Genomic DNA, 20,806 nt, shown 5'->3' on the forward strand with positions numbered 1-20,806 from the left:
CCTGGTGTGTATTGCATTGGCAGTCCCAAACTATGTTTTTAAATGTTGTTTTCTTCATTTTATGACTTTTTAAAAATTTATATTGTAAGTTGCTGTGAGTTTCTAGAAGGTAGAAAGGTAGCTAATACATCTTTTAAATAAATAAATAAATATGCTACTGATTATACGTAAGAAGTACAAACATATACCACAAGACACAGTCATTTGTGTGTGTGTGTTTGGAGGACGTGTAGTGGTATGCGGTATGCATTGAGAGACATGCAGTTTTGTAGTGTCGAACAGAGATGCACTTTATTAGGGTTCCTCTTTAAAGCAGAATTCCAATGGCGCCTTTAAAGATTAAAATTCATTCCCACATGAGTTTTCGTGAGTCAGGGCCCACTTCTTCAGATGCTAAACCCCACCAAATGGGTCTGGGGTAACTTGCCTCACCAGCAGCTGTGCCCCACCGTATGTCAAGGTAAATAAATATTTTCTCTTTGCTATGTCATGTTCTAATACAAAGCCTGGCTTGTGAACAACAAGATAAAGAAACTTATGAGGCTGATGGTTATATTTCTTGGCTTCACTAGAAAAGTACAGCCTGCTGCTCTGGGACATACTAGGCCTTACCTTGTTTTTCCCACCAAGCCACTTTTTCAATTGATCGATACACCCAGGTGGGCTGTGTTTCTCCAGTTGTTGCTCGTGTGCTGTGACCTAACAGGACACTGTTATTTTTAGCGTCCCCCGCCCTTTTGTCTCTGGTCACTAACTCACACGTCAGGCTCTTATGTATTTTCTTTGGGTTATCTGCAAGCTTGGGAGAAGAAAATAAACTACTAACCAATCTGCTGGGCTTAACTGGGGGTGGGGGTGGGGATGGGGGGCCCAAACAGTTTTGTTCCCTGTGAATTTGTAGGTTTGACTGAGGGCTTGTGAATCAGAAGAAACCATTTGCATTTAGCAAAACCTAACCCATGCTGTCAAATTATAGACAGATGGCAGCTATCTGTACACAGAAATCACAGTTCACATGCTGGAAAGCTTTAAGGCTGTCCTTTAATACGCATATTTTAGCACTGTTTATTATTAAATACCATTTAATCTTGCAGGTTGGGATAACAACACCTTTAAATATCTGCTTCAGGTATTTCTGATTAAGTTGTTTGCATGCCTAAATGTATCTTTTTATTTTAGATTACCATTCATTTGCAATGTGTTAATAGTATAAGACTTTTCCAGGAAGGTTGTGCAGAATACAGAGTGTAATTAATTACCACTTCTGTGGCCAAATTAACTTCATGTGATGCTGTTAATGTGCCTTTTGATTCGGCATAATTTTCACCTGAATGTTTTTCGGCATTGCCTAATGTAAATGTGAGTTCTTCTTCTTCTTTTTATCAAATAAAATGCAGCTCAACTCATGTAAGATCCGGCTTCACCCCTAGTGTGATCTCAGGAAAAGTAAAATGCTTTCCTGAGTAATACATTGATGACTTTGATTTGTAAGCTGAAAGCAAATATATTTGCATATAAAGTTATTGTGGTGTTTATCCTTCACTAATAAACCTCCCAAAGTTAATTTTGTTTCATTTTTGCACTATCCCAGATTATTTAGTACTTTGTCATTTGAAGAAATTATCATATTAAAAATTATAATATTTTTAAAATTATTATATTCTTCCCATTACCATCTTTGATGGCAATTCTTGCTCTTTTCCGTAAGTGTACTTGAGTACACAGACATGCTGCAGATAGAAGAAAAGCTAAAGCTATTCTTGCATCCTCCATCTTTGTTCATCTTTCCTTACAACCACTGAGGATCAAAGCAGGTTACAAAATGCCTGAATCCCCCTCCTCCACCCCAGGCAGCAAAAAAGACCAAAACAGACAATTAAAAAGATGGTAGATTAGCTGCCAGTCTGAAAAGGGGTGGCCTTACAGTTCTTGCAAAAATTAGATTCTGTTAGGGGTCTTTTGCATTCCGTAGCACCCACAAAACGGGAGGGCTTGCGGTGTGGGTGATCAGACAGCTTGAAGGAAAGGTACAACCCGGAGGACGCCTTGGGGCTATCTGGGATGGCGAAGAGGCTTGTCGCAGGAGGGGGGGGGTGCTCCTTCATGTAAACTGGCCACAGAGTGTGTCGATTCTTAAAGGTCAAAATCAGAATCTTCCATCAGAGCCAGAAGCATATTGGTGGTCATTGTAACGGTACCAAGATGCAAGTAACAGGCTCCCATCTGTGCGGTAGGCGAGCTGCCTTCTTTTCCACCACCAGTTCTAGCTCAAGAAACACAATGCCTGTGCCGGACGATTGTGTTTGCCATAAAAAATAATGGCAGATAAATAAATGCCAGTGGAGGTTTCGGCGGACGGAAGGAATCTGTCCGTGGAGAAGGACATCCCCACCTCCCCGTTTGCTGCCATCCAAAACGGGCTCTGACACGCTGCCCTTGGGGGAAGGGGTCCGTCCTCCCAGGAATAGCTGCGATCTGCGGGAGTTGAAGGTCTGCAGCAGGAGGGGGGAATCCACAGAAATCCTCCGTGGAATCTAAACCAATAGAATAACCATATGCACTTTCTTTTTTTTCTTTCAAGAGATAAAATTGAACTCCAAATCCCTGTGTCCTTCACACCCAACTTGATCAGATAGAGAACTATTTCCGTTGGAGCTACCGGAGCTGAGAGTGCTGTAAATTCCATGGTCCGTGCGGTCTTTCCCCCCAAGCTGTTGAGCCTTTAGTTTTTACTTTCTCCTTTTTGTAGAAGTAAATACTGGAGTCAAGTCCTGTTTTGGGAAAGAGAAATGGATTTCAGTCCCAAAGTTACTCTGTGGCCGGAGGCTTCGTCTGTGCTTGAGGGAGCGTGAGCGTGAATCTTTATAGGTCTAGGGTGTAAATGTGCCAGGTGAGAGACGCTTTTTTGCCGCCGCTTCCCAGCAGTCGACAGAGTTCACTTAAATCACTCTCTGAGCTTTTAAAAAAGGAAAATAGTAAATTCTAACTTTTGACCAAGCACAAAGGGTGAAAAAGAGAAATGCTTTGAGAAAATAATAACCATATGAAAGAGTTAAAAGAGAAACTATTTTACCGTGATGGCAGCAGAATCATAACCAGCTGGGACTCCTTCAATACAGTTTCATTTTCTAAAAAGTATGCGGATTGAAAGGAAGGGCCAGCCTTCTGCATCGCATAAATTACCGTGATGGTATTGAAATGGCTTTGCAGCATAAAGTTTTATGAACAGTAAATCTTCTTTAAGATTAGACAGCGATAAAGCGCAAGTAGGCCATGTTAGCATAAGTTCAAGCAGAAAGAAAACATTCGGTTGTGCCTTTCAAAGAGTTGGCACCGTTTTCGAAGTGTTTTTGTTTTACGGACTTTTCCCCCCATTTTAATTTCCATCGTGAATTTGGGGTAAAGTTGCTTGGGTGGGGGAGTTGCAGTGGGAAATGGTTTAAGAAAATTGTTCTAGGTCACATTGTGTTGTAGTCCATTTGTTTGCAGTGTGGCGCCTTTGAAGTGTAATATCAAAAATGACTAATGCGACTCCATTCAGAAAATTGCTGCAAATCCTGGAATTGCTGACAGGTAGATGAAATTGAGAAACTTCATCACACTTCAAGTACTTAAGTGGTAATACGGATATATTTTGACGTGGCTCAAGAAAACTTTCCAACCCCTTTCAAAACAATATTCCACTCTTGATCGGAAAAGACCGCTGAATAGGCCTTTTGCCTGGGTGAATTATTTAGATTGCAGCCGTTCCAAGGCACATGGTATTTTATGATATTTGCAGAATGGGGTCTAGTTTGTAACTGGAACCTCTAGAGCACCGTTGCGTCGAGAAAATTGTTTGCTTGAGCCTTTCCGAGAGTAATTAAGGCAGAATGCAGAGAGCTGACTCACTTGGTAGCATCTGCTCTTGTTTGGGGCGGACTAATCAAACAAAAAGGATGAAGTTGGCAAAGAATCTGGAGAGAACAAAACCGAAGATGTCTAAAATACTGTGTCTAAATTGCCCTGTAGATCTCTAGAATTATCTTAATCCTATTATCCATTTTAGGAACATCTCCCCACACAGTTCTTTAAAAAATATTTAAACGCAGTTGGTCTTTGGGGGTAGTGGCTGCCCACACTGGAAAGATGGGAAGTGGTTTGTCCGGAACCTATGAACTGGCTTTGTTTATGAGCAAGAAGAACTTCTAAAATTTGACTTGACACAGGGTCTCAGGCCACACAGCTTGCAATGCAACTATCAGGGTAGACCTGCTCTTTGGAAGTGGCCAGAGGGCAGTAAGATGGTTTTTAACTGCTCTTTTGGCAACTAGGAAACCAGTCTTCCAACCCTTGTCAAGTGGAACTCTTTTATGGATTCAGCTTTCCTGTATATTTGGAAAGATCTACAAAATTGGGCTGTTGTGAAGCTGTTCTTATACGCTAAAGCTACTGCTGAAGGTGTATTTAAAAACAAACCCTTTCATTGGTGGCTGGAAAAGCATATTTTCATTTGTGAATAACAAAGGGGGAGCTTTAGAGCCTTTCTCTCGGTCCATAGGATAACATGGGTGTGCCTGAGCAATCCCTAAAAACTTTCATCTGCATGGAAGAGGTCAAGAATTGGGCTCATACCTTCCTAGTACTACTGTTTCCCCATACTTGAAAGTAACATGGCTGAGTAGTGAGTTTTGCCTAGAACCTTTCTAAACCAGCTATTCATACCTAGTAAAGGGCTAATCTGGCACCTACCTGTTCAGTTGCCCTGATTTTTTTTTGTACCTTGCTTCAACCATTGCAGTGATAAAATGTTTACCTCCTGGCTCCTTTCTTGAAATGTGTGTGCCAGTTATGGAGTCTGCAATCTAATTAACAAAGTGCTCTAGAAACTTTTTTTTAAGTGTTCCTAATATAATGTCATTGAGGGAGAGTACTAGTATCCAGGGCTTTTTTTCTGGGAAAAGAGGTGGTGGAACTCAGTGGGTTGCCCTCGGAGAAAATGGTCACATGGCTGGTGGCCCCGCCCCCTGATCTCCAGACAGGGGGGAGTTGAGATTGCCCTCCGCGCTGCCGAGCGGCGCGGAGGGCAATCTCAACTCCCCTCTGCCTGGAGATCAGGGGGCGGGGCCACCAGCCATGTGACCGTTTTCCAGAGGTTCCGGAACTCCGTTCCACCGTATTCCTGCTGCAAAAAAAGCCCTGCTAGTATCTGAGGAAAATATTTAATGTCAATATCTTAATCTAGTCACTGAAATATTAGTATAATACATAGTATAGTATTCTGTTTTCCAGATGGATGCCTGGTATTATATCCGTGTAAAGGCAAGATGAATATATCAAGTTAACGGGGGGAAACCCTGTCAGATCACGTGCAATGTTACATGGTTTTGTACCTGTTAACTGAAGGCATAACTGATTGCAAATACATAAAGCTTATTGTATAACGTGAGAGAACTGTTTTCTCTTGGAATTGTTTTAAACTTGATTTTCTGATATTGGTATTCACGTAGGCAGTGGCTGAGAGTGCCGCATGTGGCCAGTAGAGGACCCTGTGCCTGTGAGGAGGGTGTGGTTTCACGCCCCAGAATCGCCATCTTCAGTCGTAGGGTTAGGAAACTCTTCTTGAGGCTTGGTGGTACTAACTATACCAGAAAAGTGCTAGGCTATGTAACGGAGAGTACCTCTTCCTGCCAGTTAAGTCCTTGCCAGTTAAGATGGCAGGTAGGATTCTGCTTGAATTCTGCCAACTCCGGAGAACAAATAATTGATGGGACGAGCCTGGGCATTTTCTGTGATCATTGCAAAGCTCGGGAATCTTCATGGCTGGATTACTGTAACATAACTCTGTGTGAGTCAGCCCTTGAAGATGACTTGGAAGCCATAGCTGGTTTAGATTGCAGTAACTCAGTAATTGTCCAAAGCTAGTGGAGGTCAGCTATCTTGTCAGCTGAGAGCCAGTTTGGTGTTGAGAGCCAGTTTGGTGTAGTGGTTAAGAGTGCGGGACTCTAATGTGGAGAGCCGGGTTTGATTCCCCACTCCTTCACCTGAAGCCAGCTGGGTGACCTTGGGCTAGTCACAGCTCTCTCAGAGCTCTCTCTGCCCCACCCACCTCACAGGGTGTTCTGTTGCGGGGATAATAATGACATACTTTGTAAACCGCTCTGAGTGAGCATTCAGTTGTCCTGAAGGGCAGTATATAAATCGAATGTTATTATATAAATCGAATGTTGTTGTTGTTGTTGTTGTGCATCTTCAGGCATTTACATTGGTCATCACAGTTTGTTTGCAGGTTCATTTCAAGGGAGCTGGTTATTTCTTTTAAAGCCCTTCACAGCCTGGGTATCTGAATGACCGCCTATCGCCACTTTTTCCTGGCCAGGCTCTCTTAGGCATTCCTTCCCTCAGGGGTGCCTGTCTGCCATTCACTGGAGCCCCTCCTTTCCCGGAGTGGCTCCTGCTTTAGGGGAAAAGATCCTTGCGCAGGCCAGGCAGACCTGTGCTGGGGGGTCTCTAGGAAACAGGGCCAGGCAGACCTGTGCTGGGGGGTCTCTAGGAAACAGGGCCAGGCAGACCTGTGCTGGGGGGTCTCTAGGAAACAGGGCCAGGCAGACCTGTGCTGGGGGGTCTCTAGGAAACAGGGCCAGGCAGACCTGTGCTGGGGGGTCTCTAGGAAACAGGGCCAGGCAGCATTGCTCCCCAGGACATCGAAGGCCGCCTGAGAACTTTGGCTGCAATCGATTGATTGTCTTGTGTTTGGGGGTGGGTTGCATGGCTGTCCAAGGTGAGCCAATTTTTAGGTATCTCTGTTAAGACTCATCCGTCTCGGTGAAGCTCTCCTTTTGAAGCAAATCCCTTTGATGGAGCAACTGCTGAAGCCCTTCATCAGTTACTATCAATTATTTAATTGATTTAAATTGTTTTGTGGTGGCTGTTTTTATGAGCTGTGGGTATATTTGTGGGGTTAGGTTATACATTTGATTTGTAAGCTGCTTTAACTTGTGCCAGATGTGGGATAAATACATGTTGTGATTTCTGATATCCGATTTACGTCCATTCATTCTTCTGCGAAGCAGCTGATCTGTTTGTCCAATATTGAGAGCTGAAGGGCGTTGCTGACACTTAATGACATATAGGACATTGGAAGATGAACGAGGGAGTGAGCCCAAGATGGTACAGCTCAAGGGTGTCAAACATATGGCTGCCTCCGGCACCTCCAGAGCTCTTACCTGGCCTGCGAGCAACTGAAGGAAAGCATGCCCCCCCCCCGCAGCTGCACCTTGAAGCGCTCCCCCTTGATCTCCACCACCTTCTCCCTGGCCACACTCATGATGGCTTGGGTGCTGGCCAGGAGGGCCCCCCCACACACACACAGAAGCCCACCATCAGGCAGGTTTTGCCCTCATTGGGACTGACTGCTCCAGCAAGGCCTGCAGCTCCAGGCTGGCTGCGGGGGACCAGTGCTTGGAGCACTCCTGCTTCGCCAGTCAGGAGCCACCACCTCCATTGGCAGCTGGCTCTCCAGCCCCCAGCCCTGCTGAGGCATAGTCTTAGCAGCTGCCGAGCGGCGCCTTCCCATGTCTTGTGCCTTGCCAGTCACTGGAGCAACGATGGAGTTGAGCTGGAAGTCTCCTCATGTCCCCAGCCCACCCGGTCAAGTGGCCCTCCCTAGCTTGGCCTCGTGGGTCTGTTCCAAGACGGTGAGGGGCTCCATCTCTGGGTGTGGGGCAAGTGCGTGGCCTTGGTCAGGGAAGCAAATGCTTTCGGCCTCCAAGGCGGTCCTGGGCGCATTTGGATGTGTCCTGTGCATGTGCGGATAAACGTGGCTAGGGACAGGCACTGGAGGGCTAGGCTGCAAGTGGGAACAGGAGACCTCCCAGAGTTACAGCTGATCTCCAGGTGACAGAGCTCGGTTCCCCCGGAGGCAACGGCTGCTTTGGAGGTGGGCTTTAGGGCAGTATGGCCTGCTGGGGTCCCTTCCCCCAGACCCTGTTCTGCCCAGGCCCCAGCCCCCCAAATCACCAGGCATTTCCCAGCCTGGAGCTGGCGTCCAGTTCTTTCTGTGATGGGGGTGGTTCATGTTGGAGGAGGTGGCAGGCGCAGAGGTGTGTTTCAGTTGATAACTTTAGAGCAGGCGCCCTCATCCACTGGAAAAGCTTGGTCTGGACATTGATGGATACAGACTTTATTTGGAGGGTCTCGGCGGCAACGGAAAGGGCATACGGAACACATGTCTATATAATACTTTTTATTACCAACAACTAAAAAGACACAAAACAGTCCGCAAGTTTTTGTGTTCTCCAGAACTCTTTAACAAGCTGAGGAACTGGCACAGATGTCTCAGGCCTCACGCCGCTGAGCGGCAGGCTCACAATTGCTACAGCACAGACTGTAACTCCGCATTTTGATGCAGTAATTCAGAGCAAGAGGTGTCAGTTATCAAAAACTGTTAAGTAAAAAAAATACTGTAAGAGTGTTAAGTTTAAGCATATTTGTATTTTGAGTCAAAAACTTATATCATTAATTGGGTTTGCCTGTGTTCTAAAGTTTATATCTCCTGCACCTGGCATTAAATTTTATGGTACACATGGCCCACCCCAACCAAGTGACATTCGTGTCAGACCCGGCCCTCGTAACAAATGCCTTTGATATCCCTGGTATAGCTAGTGTTGTTACGTCCAGTGATTGTGTTGTTGGAATGGGTATGTGGGCAGAGTTGTCATCTTATTGCAAGCCCTGGTACCAGAATTTGTGTCTATGTTGGGATGTGCACTGCTGTGAGTGAGGAGTTGTTTGAGGTTGGGGGGGCTGTCTGTGGGTGAGAAAAGATTTGTCTCCCAGTGCCGGTGAGAGACCAGTATCGTTGGCCAGTATAAGTTGCAGGTCATTAATGGTGCGTTGAACTGGTTTGAGCTGGGAGCTGCATGTGACTACCAGTGGTGTTCTGTTGTTGTTCTGTTTGGGCTTATCTCTATCATTCTGGCTTTGTTGATTTGTTATTTTATTACATCCAGTAGATACTGTGATTCCGGAAATCTCCATTGTAGATCACACAGGTGAGAGTCTCTAACGTAGAGCTTGCCTGAAGACAATGGATTGTTTGGAGTGTTTGGGGTGATGACTGGAAGCATGTAGATGTATTTGGTGACCCGTAGGTTTTTGGTATAAGGTGTTTTTTATGCTTCCATCATGTATTTGTATGGTGGTGTCTAGAAAATGTACTTCCTGTATAGATTGATTCATGGTCAGGTTGATGGTAGGGTGGAGCCTGCTAAAGAGCTTGTGAAATTCCCCCAGTGTGTCTTTCCCAGATGTGTCCAGATGATAAAAGCATCATCAATGAGTCTCCAAGACAAGAGGGGTGCTGGCGGGTGGGAGCTGAGGAAGCGCTGCTCCTAGTCAGCCATGAAATGTTAGCATATTGTGGGGCCACGCAGGAGCCCATGGCTGCACCATTGATCTGAAGAAATAAATGTCCACCGGATCTGAAGTAGCTGTGGGTGAGGATGGACGGGCAGAGTTTGGGGGCAAGGCCAGCTGTGGTGTAGTCAGAGATGGAGCTCCTAACAACTTGTATCCCCTCTTTGTGGGGGGACCTTGGTGCTCACTGACCCACCTGCCTTTTCACATGTCTTTGGGCTCTTGTTTTTCATCATTTAGATATATTTGTATGTATTTTAAAGTGTGTCTTCATGTTTTTATCATTCTCCACCTTGGGGGACTCCCAAGTTTGAGAGACAGGAAGCTTAGAAATATTTTAAATAAAGGCATATTTCAAATACATAAATAAAATGTAACGAGTCCACAGGGACAGGTAAAACCTATACAGGTGCTTTCAAAGAAGTCAAACCAGCCTCCTTTCCAAAGGACTGGAAAGTATTATTTTTATTTTGTTTTATTTATTTGGTTTATAGCCTGCCCTCCCTGCAAGCAAGCTCAGGGCAGGTTACAACATTGTTTAATCTGAAGAAGCGAGCTGCGACTCACGAAAGCTCACACCCTACTACAAATTTTGTAGTCTTATAGGTACTGCTGGACTCGCTCTTTTCTACAACAACATTTAACAAGAACACTCAAGGCGGTTAACAAATATCAGCATAAACATCCGATAAAATACAACTCTTAATTAAGCACTCATGAATCAAACAAATCAGCACTAGACAATAAGATACAGGGTTGTTGTTTTTTCAAGATACAATCTGGGGAGGGTCCATGAGCTTAATCAGCCTCACACCAATTGGTTATGGCTCTGAGGGTTAAAAATGTAGGCCAGTTTTGCTGAGAAGAATCCAAATCGTCCGTGCTGAGGAAGATCTCTCTCTCTTCACCTAGAACCTTCTGTCAACAACAGAGATCAAACATGTAGAAAGGTATATGACCTCCGGAGCTTTTTCTAAAGGAGTCGGCATGAAGACCGTTCTTCACAGAAACTCATCAAGTTTGAGGAGGGCACGCTTAATTTTCTGTGTGGTTTTTTAAAAAAAATCTAAACTGCAGTACTGCCAAGCTGAAAACTGTCTGTTCTGTATCTTCATTTCTGAATTACCAAAGCAGCCTTTCCTTATTTTGCTCAACAAAAAATGCCTTCTTTGTCAAACTGGTTTGTGAAACTCTGGGATTATTATTATTATTATTATTATTATTATTATTATTATTATTATTATGGACAACATTTCAGACCATCTTCAAATTTTAGATAATCCACATTACCAGCCAACATTTCATGAACAATGGCTGCCTTTCCTGGACTATACATATACTACAAAACAAACAGATACTCGCGAGCCGCAATCCATTTATATAATGCTTCATAGTGTTATCATAATATGCTACTATTAAAGATTGTTAAATATCCATATTGTTATTCTTATAATCAAATGTCGTTTTCCATGACTAGACCAATTTCTGTATTGTAAGCTGTTAAATGAGTTTGTTGTCAGTTTGTGTAGAGAAAACTATATGAATAAAAAATAAATAAAAAAGAATTGACAAAAAGAGAGAGAGAGAGCTCTTTTGTTCTGTTTACACGCTCTCTGTGTTTTTTTTTTCCTTGCCAGGTGCTGTTATATTGCTTGGGAGAACAAATATGTTTCGTTTCAATCATCCCAAGGAAGCAGCTAAACTGAGAGAAAAAAGAAAGGTGAGTATAGTGAAGTACTCGGGTACCTTCAGTTTCTTGTAATAACGTCTGAACGACTGACCGCTTTGCCCTCCAGAGATTGATTGAAACATTTGCCCTAGTTTTCATGATGTGTTTAATTCCTGTCGTGTTTGGTAGGGAAAATGTATGCAACTGTATTTCAGTAGCAGGAGTTAGTAAGTAATTGTTGGATCTTCTGCTCTCTTGTTAGAGTGGACTGCTTTCTTCCTTCAGTTTATCCATGTCGGATCTTTCAAAATCTTGTGAAAACCTCTCTGCAGTCATGTTGTATAATCCGGGGTGAGTAAATGTTAAGTAGCCCATCCTATTAATATTGATAGTGTGTGTGCTGTTTAATTGTCAGTGCTTGAAAAATGACATTTTCTTAGGCATCCTCCTGCACATGCAAGTGTGTGTGTGTGTGTGTGTGTGTGTGTGGAATCTGTTTTGTCACCCCTTCATAGGTGACCCCTCCCATAGAACAGGGGGAGGTAACCCCTGGCACACATGCCAAACAGAGGCGTGGCAGACCCTTTTTAATCAGCCAGTTTCCCCACCCAGTAACTAACCAACTGGGGCACCTCCGATACAATCACTATTACTAGTTTTGGTTAATTAGTTAGTTTTGGTTAATTTCCCCACCCAAGCAACTGAGACAAGCTCCTGAGATGTTGGCAGGGCTGGCGGGGCTGGCTGCAGGGGAGAAAGCAGTGGGTATGGCTTGTGCCCATCATTTTCTCCTGGATACCCCCCCCCACGCCCCCGCTACCAGCCGGGTCTAATACAAGTCTGGAGGCTCTGGCATTGCCCCACTGGGGGGGGGGGCGCTACCCCTGTTCATGCAATGTACTCATAATAATTGGCAAGTGAAATCTGCCAAAATAAGACCGCAGGTGTGAGTCCTATTGATACTAATACATAAATAAGTGTTTGCTTTATTAATAAATAAGCACATGGAATTATCCAGAGCTACTTCCATGGTGGGAATTTAGTGTGCTGCTAGACTCGAATCTTGCAGGTTGGGATTGCTGGACATCTTTAGACACGACACAACAGGTAACAGGCGCACACCCTTATTACCAAATGTTCTGAGAAGACTGTGGTGAAGAAGTGGGATGTATCTCGAAGGGGAATATTTTCTGCCACTTCTTTTCAGTGCTGGGCCAGTGTGGACCTGTTAAGGCTTCATATCTTTCCACAGATTCCCTCGTGTGGCCTGGGATTTCGTGCAGATCAACAGCTGCTGTCTCTCCTGAGCTGCTGTAATAAGGATGCCCCCGTAGAACTCAGTTTTGCTTGGCAGGCCTCATGCCCCCCCCCAAAAATAATGAAATGGGCAGAAGCTCCAGGTGCCCTCCTTGGGTCAGTCACTTTACCCAACACGTTATTTTGCTCTGCTCAACTGCGCACCAGACCAGTGTTTTGTTTATCTCCCCTCATGAGCCCCAGGAGTTATTTCCGTGCGCATGCGGGTGCACATAAGAGAAACACACGATGTAACTCAACAGTCAGCTGCACAGCTTCATTTGTGTAATATCTGGTGAACTGCTGTGCAAAGGATGTGGCTGGCAAGCAATTAAACACCCAAGTATGGGGTGGCGCAGTGGCAGAGGATCTGCTGGGCACGCAGAAGGTCCCTGGTTCTATCCCTGGCGTCTCCCATTTGAAACGATCAGGTGATGTGCAAGACCTCTTCCCGAGACCCTGGTGAGCCGCCGCCAGCCTGAGTAGGCCAGGCTGACCCCGACAGAACCGTGCTCTGACTCCATTGAACACAGTTCCGTACGTGGGAGGAGGAGGGACCTGACACTCCCTTCCTTTTCCCGTGGAGGGTCTGCACTGTCAGATGGATGGATGGTGCTCACGCGGAGCAGGGCCCCGGTCGGCTGGCACTGCTGCCTCATAAAACCCTTTTCCCGCCATAAACTAGCTACTTTCTGTGGTCTGCTTTTTATGTCTTTGCTGTGGATCAGCCCAGCCACTCCTGTTCTTTGATTCTTTCCTGGGTGTGTTCTTTGGTTTCCGTTGCATGTAAGGGATTTATGTCGGACATCTGGCCGTTCCAGTGCCTCCAGAATTGTCATCTCTTTCGGGCTATTATCAGGCAGCTGGAGTCCAGAGTCCTGTTGAGTTTTCTGCCCTCTCCCTAGATTCCCACTGCTCCGCATTATAAAAGCATATTCTGCATTCTCACAGTATGTTCTTGTTTAAAAAAAAAAAATAATATTATTTTATGCCATTGATGTTCACCAGACCGTGCTAAGCTTGTGTCTGTGTATGCAACCAAGAACGACCCACATCACTATCTCGTGAGAAGGAAATTGGGAAAAGGCAAGAGGGGTAACAAGGGCAGACCTTTCTTATACATAACATAAGAAGAGCCCAAGCGGACCAGAATCGGGGTCCATCCCGCATCTCATTTACTGCCGTGGCAATCCTGGTGCTTCTGAGAGGTATACAAGTAGGGCCCAAAGATGGCCCCCTCTGCCTCCCTCCTTTGCTTGTCCCCAGCAACTGACGCTTGGGGGGCACGCTAGCTGCGGACACAGGTTGCCTTTAGCCACTGTGGCTAACAGGCATTGGTTGGTGCGTTGTCTTTGGGTTTTTTGTAATCTCCCTTTAAGGGCTGTGCATTATTGTCTGTTTATAAGATTTATGTCCCACCCTTAAAAAAAAGCACTCAGAGTGGCTTACAAACAGACCAAATAATGTAATTTAAGAAATAAATGTAGTGTGGTGTCGTGGATCCAGGAGATCCAGGTTCGAATCCTCCCTCTGCCATGGACGCTTGCTTGACCTTGAGCCCGTCACTCTCCTTCTGTCTCGCCTACTCACAGAGTTGTTGTGAGGATAAAATGAAGGAGGGAAGAGCTGCTTTGGGTCCCCGTTGAGGAGAAAAACAGGATATAAACGAAGTAAATGGGTAAACGAATAAAAGTAATAAGAGCTTCTAGAGCATCAGCTGGCGCACTGACGTTATGGCTGGATTTTCACCTGGAAGTGAGGGCATGTCGCGCAATGTCACATCCGCCCTTGTCCCACCCTCAAAATCCCCCTGGGTGAATCTGGCACCCCCAGGAGGAAGAGTTTTACAGTTGCCTCGATTTTTAATGCGGGGGGGGGGGGGCAGCTGCATGAAATGAACGTGGTCACGTTCCGTAGTGCGGTTGTTGGCATTCGAGATCCTTTTTCCTGCTTCACTCTTTGATCTTATTTCTGTAAACTCTTCTCTTAACTGATGACTGTTTCTCTCTACCTCCTCTGGCAGTCTTTTCCCTGTAAAAGGACCAATCTGTCTAAGGTAGAGAAACTCAATTTCTTTATATTGATTGCTATACCTGCATGTATCTAACTCATAAAACCATCTGCGCTAACCTGTCTGATTTAATGTTGCTGTGTTATGGTTGTAAATTAAGTGTGGTATAAACACATTATTAAGTACACTAAATGAGATCATGTGACATAGTTGTTTAATTTTTTAAAAATATTTTTTTCTTTTTATAAAAATAGATTAGAGTTTGAGAGGCAGCAACGAGAAGAATTAGAAAAATTAGAAAGTAAAAGGTAACGGATATGGATGTTCAAATGTAACGATGTCTCCTTGGTGTGTATGGATGAGTGTTGGGGGAGAAAAAGAGATCTTGTTTCACTTGCTGGGATATTTTTTTAGATAACAATAGTTAGGGAAATGATGGTGGATCCTTTGGGGATCCCACAGACAGAAGGGTTTCCATACAAGGACTGCAACTGCCTTGCCTTTCTGGGTCTAATTGCAGCCCCGTATGCCCCTGAAATCCTGGGGCACCCCCCCCCCCCGCCCCCCGGGAAACCCAAATAGAAGGGCTGTTTTATTTGAAGATAATTGTTGCTGTTATTGACCCAATATCAACCCCGTTATTTTTAAAGCATGAGCTTGTGTTATATATTTTGGACTGTGTTATATATCTTGGAATGCTAGATATCTTATCTTGCCTTCCACACCTGCATCCATATACAGGGTTAAATATTCTTATAAAATGATTTTTAAGCATATCACTGTTAATATAATGTAGCTTTGAAAATAACAGTTTCCTTAATCCATAGCTACACGGCTTTTGATCAAAGACTCTCTCTCTCTCTCTCAGTGGTTCCTTCATACTTGGAGGGCTCTCCATATGTAGAAAAACAGAACTGAAGGATGTCTGAAACGTTTAGAACAATTGCATAACTGAAATAAAAAGCTTGTGTTGTCTTAGGTGCAAAAGCTTTGAAGCCATAACTCCTTTTTGTTGCTTAATGCTTTAGAAAGCTCATAGAAGAAATGGAGGAAAGACAAAAGTCAGGCAAGGCTGAACTAGAGAGGATGCAGCAAGAAGTGGAGTCCCAGCGCAAGGCAACGGAAATCGTTCAGCTGCAGATCCGAAAACAAGAGGAGAATCTCAAGAAGAGAAGCTTCCACATCGAAAGCCGGATGAAGGACTTGCTTGCAGAAAAGGAGAAGTTTGAAGAAGAGAGATTACGTGAGCAGCAAGAAATAGAGCTTCAGAAGAAGAAGCAGCAAGAAGAAATTTTTGTGAGAGTGAAAGAGGAACTGCAGCGGTTGCAAGAGCTCGGTCAGAATGAAAAGGCGGAAAAAATGCAGATTTTCCGAGAATTGGAAAAGCTTAAAAAGGAAAAAGAAGAACAGTATCTCAAGTTGGAAATGGAGAAAAAGAGGCTCGAGGAGCAGGAAAGAGAGCAAGTAATGTTGGTGGCACACCTGGAAGAGCAGCTCAGAGACAAGCAAGTCAGGATCCAGGTGCTTAAAAGAGGAGACATGCAGAGGGTGGAAGAAGAGAAGAAGGACCTGGAAGACATTCGAGAGTCTCTCCTGCGAGTCAAAGAAGCCCGACCAGAAGGCGATGAAGACTGTGAAGAGCTGGAAAAGGCACAGCATAAGTTTATGGACTTCAAGAGGAAGCAGTTGGAAAAACTCATCAGTTTGGAGCGAGACTTGGTTCGACAAAGGGATCATCTGGAAAAAGAGGTCGTTGATGAGCATGAAAGTTTGGGTTGCTTGAAGCACCTACAGCATGTGAATCTCGAGAAACGTGAGGGAAAGGCCATCAATACTGCCTTAGATGTCGAAGAAGGTAGCAAAATAAAATCTGAATATTGGCTGCAGCAGAGAGAGGAGCTGCTTCAGCACTTGACAAATAATCATTTACCAGCTTTGTTGGAGGAAAAGCAAAGAGCCTCTGAAGTACTGGACAGAGGCCTGCAAAGCTTGGACAATACTCTTTACGAAGTCGAGAAAGAAATGGAAGAGAAAGAAGAACAGCTTGCTCAGTACAGGGCCAGCGCCAGCCAGCTCCGGCAGCTTCAAGAAACGTTTGAATTTACTGCCAACATAGCTCGCCAAGAAGAGAAAGTTCGGAAAAAGGAGAAAGAAATCCTTGAGTCAAGGCAGAAACAGCAAAGAGAGGCGCTGGAGAAAGCTGTAGCTAAACTGGAAAGGCGGCACTCAGCCCTGCAGCAGAGTTCCACCCTAGACCTGGAAATGGAAGAGCAAAGGCAGAAACTTGCAACTTTGAACAGCAGCTGCAGCGCCGAGCAGGCTGGCCTCCAAGCTACCATAGAGGCAGAACAAAAAGCCCTAGAGCAAGACCGAGAACGGTAAGAAGGAAACTGGTCATTCATAATTAGTGCCCACCATTTATTTTACAAAGAGAGATTTAAATTTAATGTTCTGTGAATTATCGATGATCACGGTAACAATTGAAGAAACAAGTAGCATGAATTAGTGGTTGAAGGGATGTCTGCTGACTGCGTGGGCTCACGGGTTGCAGTCCGAGAAAGCCACGGCCTTGCAGTCTATGAAATGCCCGAATGAATATCCTTTAAACATTAATTTCCATTAGCAGTTTTTAAAGGTTAAGTGCTAATGAATATTTTAATGTTCAGTTTATGTTCAGTAGCACACCTCATGGTCTTAGTGTGTGGTACGGATCAGAGCCCTGTACATAGACATGGAGCTGCCTTATACTGAGTCAGGACTAGAGGTGGACATGAACCAGGAAAACGGCCGTTTGTGGTGGGTGTGGTTCGTGAAAAGCGACGAACCACGAATCACCAACAATTTGCCCAGTTCGCAAACCAGTTTGATCGGTGCTTGGTTCGTCATTTCCGTGGCCTGCAAAACAGCAGCAGCTGCAGCACTTTTCTGTGTGTTTGCATTTGCAAACAGCAAGAAGAGTTTCAAACTTCCCGTCCCACTGTTTTTTTCACCCAGTGGGAGGGGGAAGAGGGAACCCCCTCAGGTACACACACACACAAAGACATGCCTAAGGCCTGTTGCTGCGGTGTAGAAAGAGGAGTGCTGTGACAGCTTGAGCTGGGTGCCCCAAGGGAATGCGGGAGACCCAGAAAAAAGGGGGGCCCTTACTCTGGATCCCACGTCGTTGCACATGCTTTGGTCTTTTGTCCTTTGGGATTTGCCTGCTTGGATTAAGGATTGTTCCTGCCACCAGTTCTTCTTTTTATCTCTGGGTTTCTTACACACCTTCTGGGGCCAAGGAGCTATAAATTACACTAAGGTCCCTGACTATTACTGCTGCAGGCAGCTGTGACCTTGGGCTGTGGATGAGGCCTTAGGGTTAACAGTGGCCCCGGGGCGGCAGACCAGCAGGGTACTCAGTTTCCTCATGCATGCGCTCCCATGCTCCCCCATCACACCTGAAAATAATGTCCTTTTCCAGTGTGATGGAGGAGCCTCAGCGTGCTGAAACTAGGCTCAGTAAAAATCACCTCCATGGCTCTTCTGACAGTAGAGCATGGGTCATGTACAGGGCTTTTTTTCAGCTGGAACGCAGTGGAACCGAGTTCCAGCACTGCTTGAAAATGGTCACATGGCCGGTGGCCCCGCCCCCTGATCTCCAGACAGAGGGGAGTTTAGATTGCCCTCCACGCCACTGGCGCCCCTCTGTCTGGAGATCAGGGGGCGGGGCCACCATGTGAACATTTTTGCCGAGAGTGATTTACACTTTAAAAAAAGCTCCTTGTTCCAGCTGACCCAAAATGACGTCATTGTGCGGTCCTGAATTCCACCACCTCTTTTCCCAAAAAAAGCCCTGGTCATGTCCATGTGCTTCTTCCTCCCACCGCGGCTTCTCCTCCAGCGGCCAGGTGCACAGGGCCAGGGGGCCACAGGTAGGGGTGGGGGGATGGCAAACCTGTAACACCCTCACGTGCACACACTCCAGCACTCCAGAATGGTCACTCGGTGACACTGTACAGATCTGTAGGCCTGAATTCTGGGTCCAAGAGTCCCCACAGGAGGGCCCAGTTTCTGTGTGACCAGAAGAGGCCGTGGCCTGGCTGTTCATACCAGTTGAGTACTAACTGTTGCAAAATGGCTGTGAATAAGACTTCCCCCTCATTTCGGCTGCTTTGGGGGTGGTTTTTTGCGTAAATAAGGTATTCCTACAACCTGGCAGCATTTCTGGGGAGGAAACAATTGGTGTTGTATCTTTCCTCTAGGTAAAAAAATTCCTCTTGATTTGTGGGGAGGGGTGCAGTTACTCCTGTTACAAACAAACTCTTGCAGATCTCCTAAGGCTGCTGGGTGGAACTGAAGAAACTAACTTTCAGAAAAAAAATTTAAAGTTCTTTCAATTAATAATTTTCTGTACAAATTTTACATAATATCGCGCACCATCTGGAGTGGCATTTGAAAGTTATTTCTGTTTAAATTGCTAGGATATGTGAGACTGCTTAAATGTGAAGGAAGCATTAGTTTTTTTTAAAAAAATGGTCTACCTTGATTTTCATTTTTGCATACCAAATTCGTAGGAAGTGCCAACCAGTAACGGGCTTCAAGTCCATTGTAAAATTTCTGCTTTCCTTCAGCTGCAAATAAACACATCAAAGTGCCTTATCAAGGTCAGCATTGTCTACTCTGACAAGTAGCAGCTCTCTAGACTCTTTTTTTTTTAAAGAAATTTTTATTGGATGGGTTCACATACATTCCAAAAACGTTTTACAACAAATATACCCCTTTTCACAATCTATGCTATCCCACCGCCTCCCCCTCCCCCTTTTCCATATTGACTCCCAACAGTACTGTGGCCCCTTTTCCCCTTGTAACTAACTTTAGTCTAAATAGCTTTTCTACTAACATTTAAGGCAAAGTTTTGTCTTATATTTCTAATTCTCTCATACCCAATAATTATCCAGAGACCACAACTGATCTTTCACATCCCATTTCTTTTCTACATATTTTTTAAATTTACTCCAATCTTCTGCAAATTCCTTCGGATTTTGTTCTCTCAATTTCCTTGTTAATTTGTCCATTTCCGCCATGTGCAACAATTTCTGAATCCAATCTTGAATTTCTGGTAGCTCCTACTGTCTCCAATGTTGAGCGTAAAGTAGTCTTGCAGCCACTGTCATATAATATACTAAAACTCTGTCCTTAACATTAATATCTTCCATATTTAACCCCACTAATAACAATTCTGGACTTTTTTCTATATTACTTTTCAAAATTGAAGACATTTCAGCAAAAATATTAGACCAAAATAGCTTAGCTTTTTCACAAGTCCACCACATATGATACATTGAACCTTCATGTTTTTTACATTTCCAACATTTGTTTGACATTTGATTATTAACATTTGCCAATTTTTTTGGTGTTAAGTACCATCTGTACATCATCTTATATCCATTCTCTTTTAAACTAATAGCTGTCGATATTTTCATTGTATTTCTCCAAAGATATTCCCAAGTTTCTATTGTAGTCTCTCTATTAAAATTCATTGCCCATTTTACCATTTGGACTTTGACTGTTTCGTCCTCCGTGTACCATTTCAGCAACAGTTTATATACCTTGGAGATAATTTTTAGACCATCACCCATCAAAAGCTGCTCTAACTCCCCGTACTCCTGTCTAAAACCTTTCTTTCTTTCATCAGTTTCGAATAAGTCTTTAATTTGTCTGAATTGTAACCATCTATATTGAAATGATAACTCTGTATTGTCTTTAATCCTTGGTTCATTTTTATTCCACTTCAACAGGTCTTTGTAGGTAATCCATTCTTCTCCTTTGTACTCCAAACTTGGGTTCACAACTGCATCTCTCTAGACTCTTGAGTGCAGGGCCCTTTCCCCACAGTCTAAAAACAGCGCCATACTCACGGAAGGCTGCCAGCTTCCTCGCGCAATTTTTGACGCCATCTGTTTACAAAATGGAGGCAGGCCGTGATGATGGCACTTTCGTGGCTGCATGCCTCCGTTTTGTAAATGGATGGCGTCAAAAATTGTGCGAGGAAGCCAGCAGCCTTATGGGAGTACAGCGCTATTTTTAGACAATGGGGAAACGGCCTAGATCTTTGAGATCCTTACTGCCTGATACTTTTAACTGGAGATACTGGGGATTGAAACTGGGACCTTCTACAAGCAAAGCAGGTGCTCTGACTCCCCAATCTTGAAAAATACACCTTTGGTCTTCCTAGCGTCTTTTGATTTCTACCTCTTCCATTGGAGGAGGAATAGTTGAAGCCCTTTGCCGGAGCTCTAAAATGGTGCAAGATTACTCAAGTAGTGCTAATGCTCTAAGACTTATGGATCAATCTAACTCTAATGGGCTGACTAAGATATTTTCTGCTGAAAATGACTGCTGTTCATTTGTTTAACTAATATATTTACATCCTAAAGTAATTTCCTGTTGACAGA

General features: G+C 44.4%; 1 protein-coding gene across 4 annotated transcripts in view; it reads left to right on the forward strand.

Moving 5' to 3' along the window:
• Positions 1-20,806, forward strand: part of KIF16B (kinesin family member 16B) — a 155,689-nt gene that overhangs the window by 67,230 nt on the left and 67,653 nt on the right. For 2 of the 4 annotated variants that reach the window (XM_054970397.1, XM_054970407.1), the window contains exons 16-20: positions 11,034-11,116; positions 11,328-11,416; positions 14,385-14,417; positions 14,627-14,680; positions 15,401-16,750. In XM_054970397.1, coding sequence (XP_054826372.1) covers positions 11,034-11,116; positions 11,328-11,416; positions 14,385-14,417; positions 14,627-14,680; positions 15,401-16,750 — 1,609 coding nt within the window. The remainder of the gene's footprint in view (positions 1-11,033; positions 11,117-11,327; positions 11,417-14,384; positions 14,418-14,626; positions 14,681-15,400; positions 16,751-20,806) is intronic. The other 2 variants (XM_054970417.1, XM_054970387.1) reach the window with 1 other exon arrangement.

This window comes from Eublepharis macularius, chromosome 1 (assembly GCF_028583425.1).
Source record: "Eublepharis macularius isolate TG4126 chromosome 1, MPM_Emac_v1.0, whole genome shotgun sequence".
Classification (NCBI taxonomy): domain Eukaryota; kingdom Metazoa; phylum Chordata; class Lepidosauria; order Squamata; family Eublepharidae; genus Eublepharis; species Eublepharis macularius.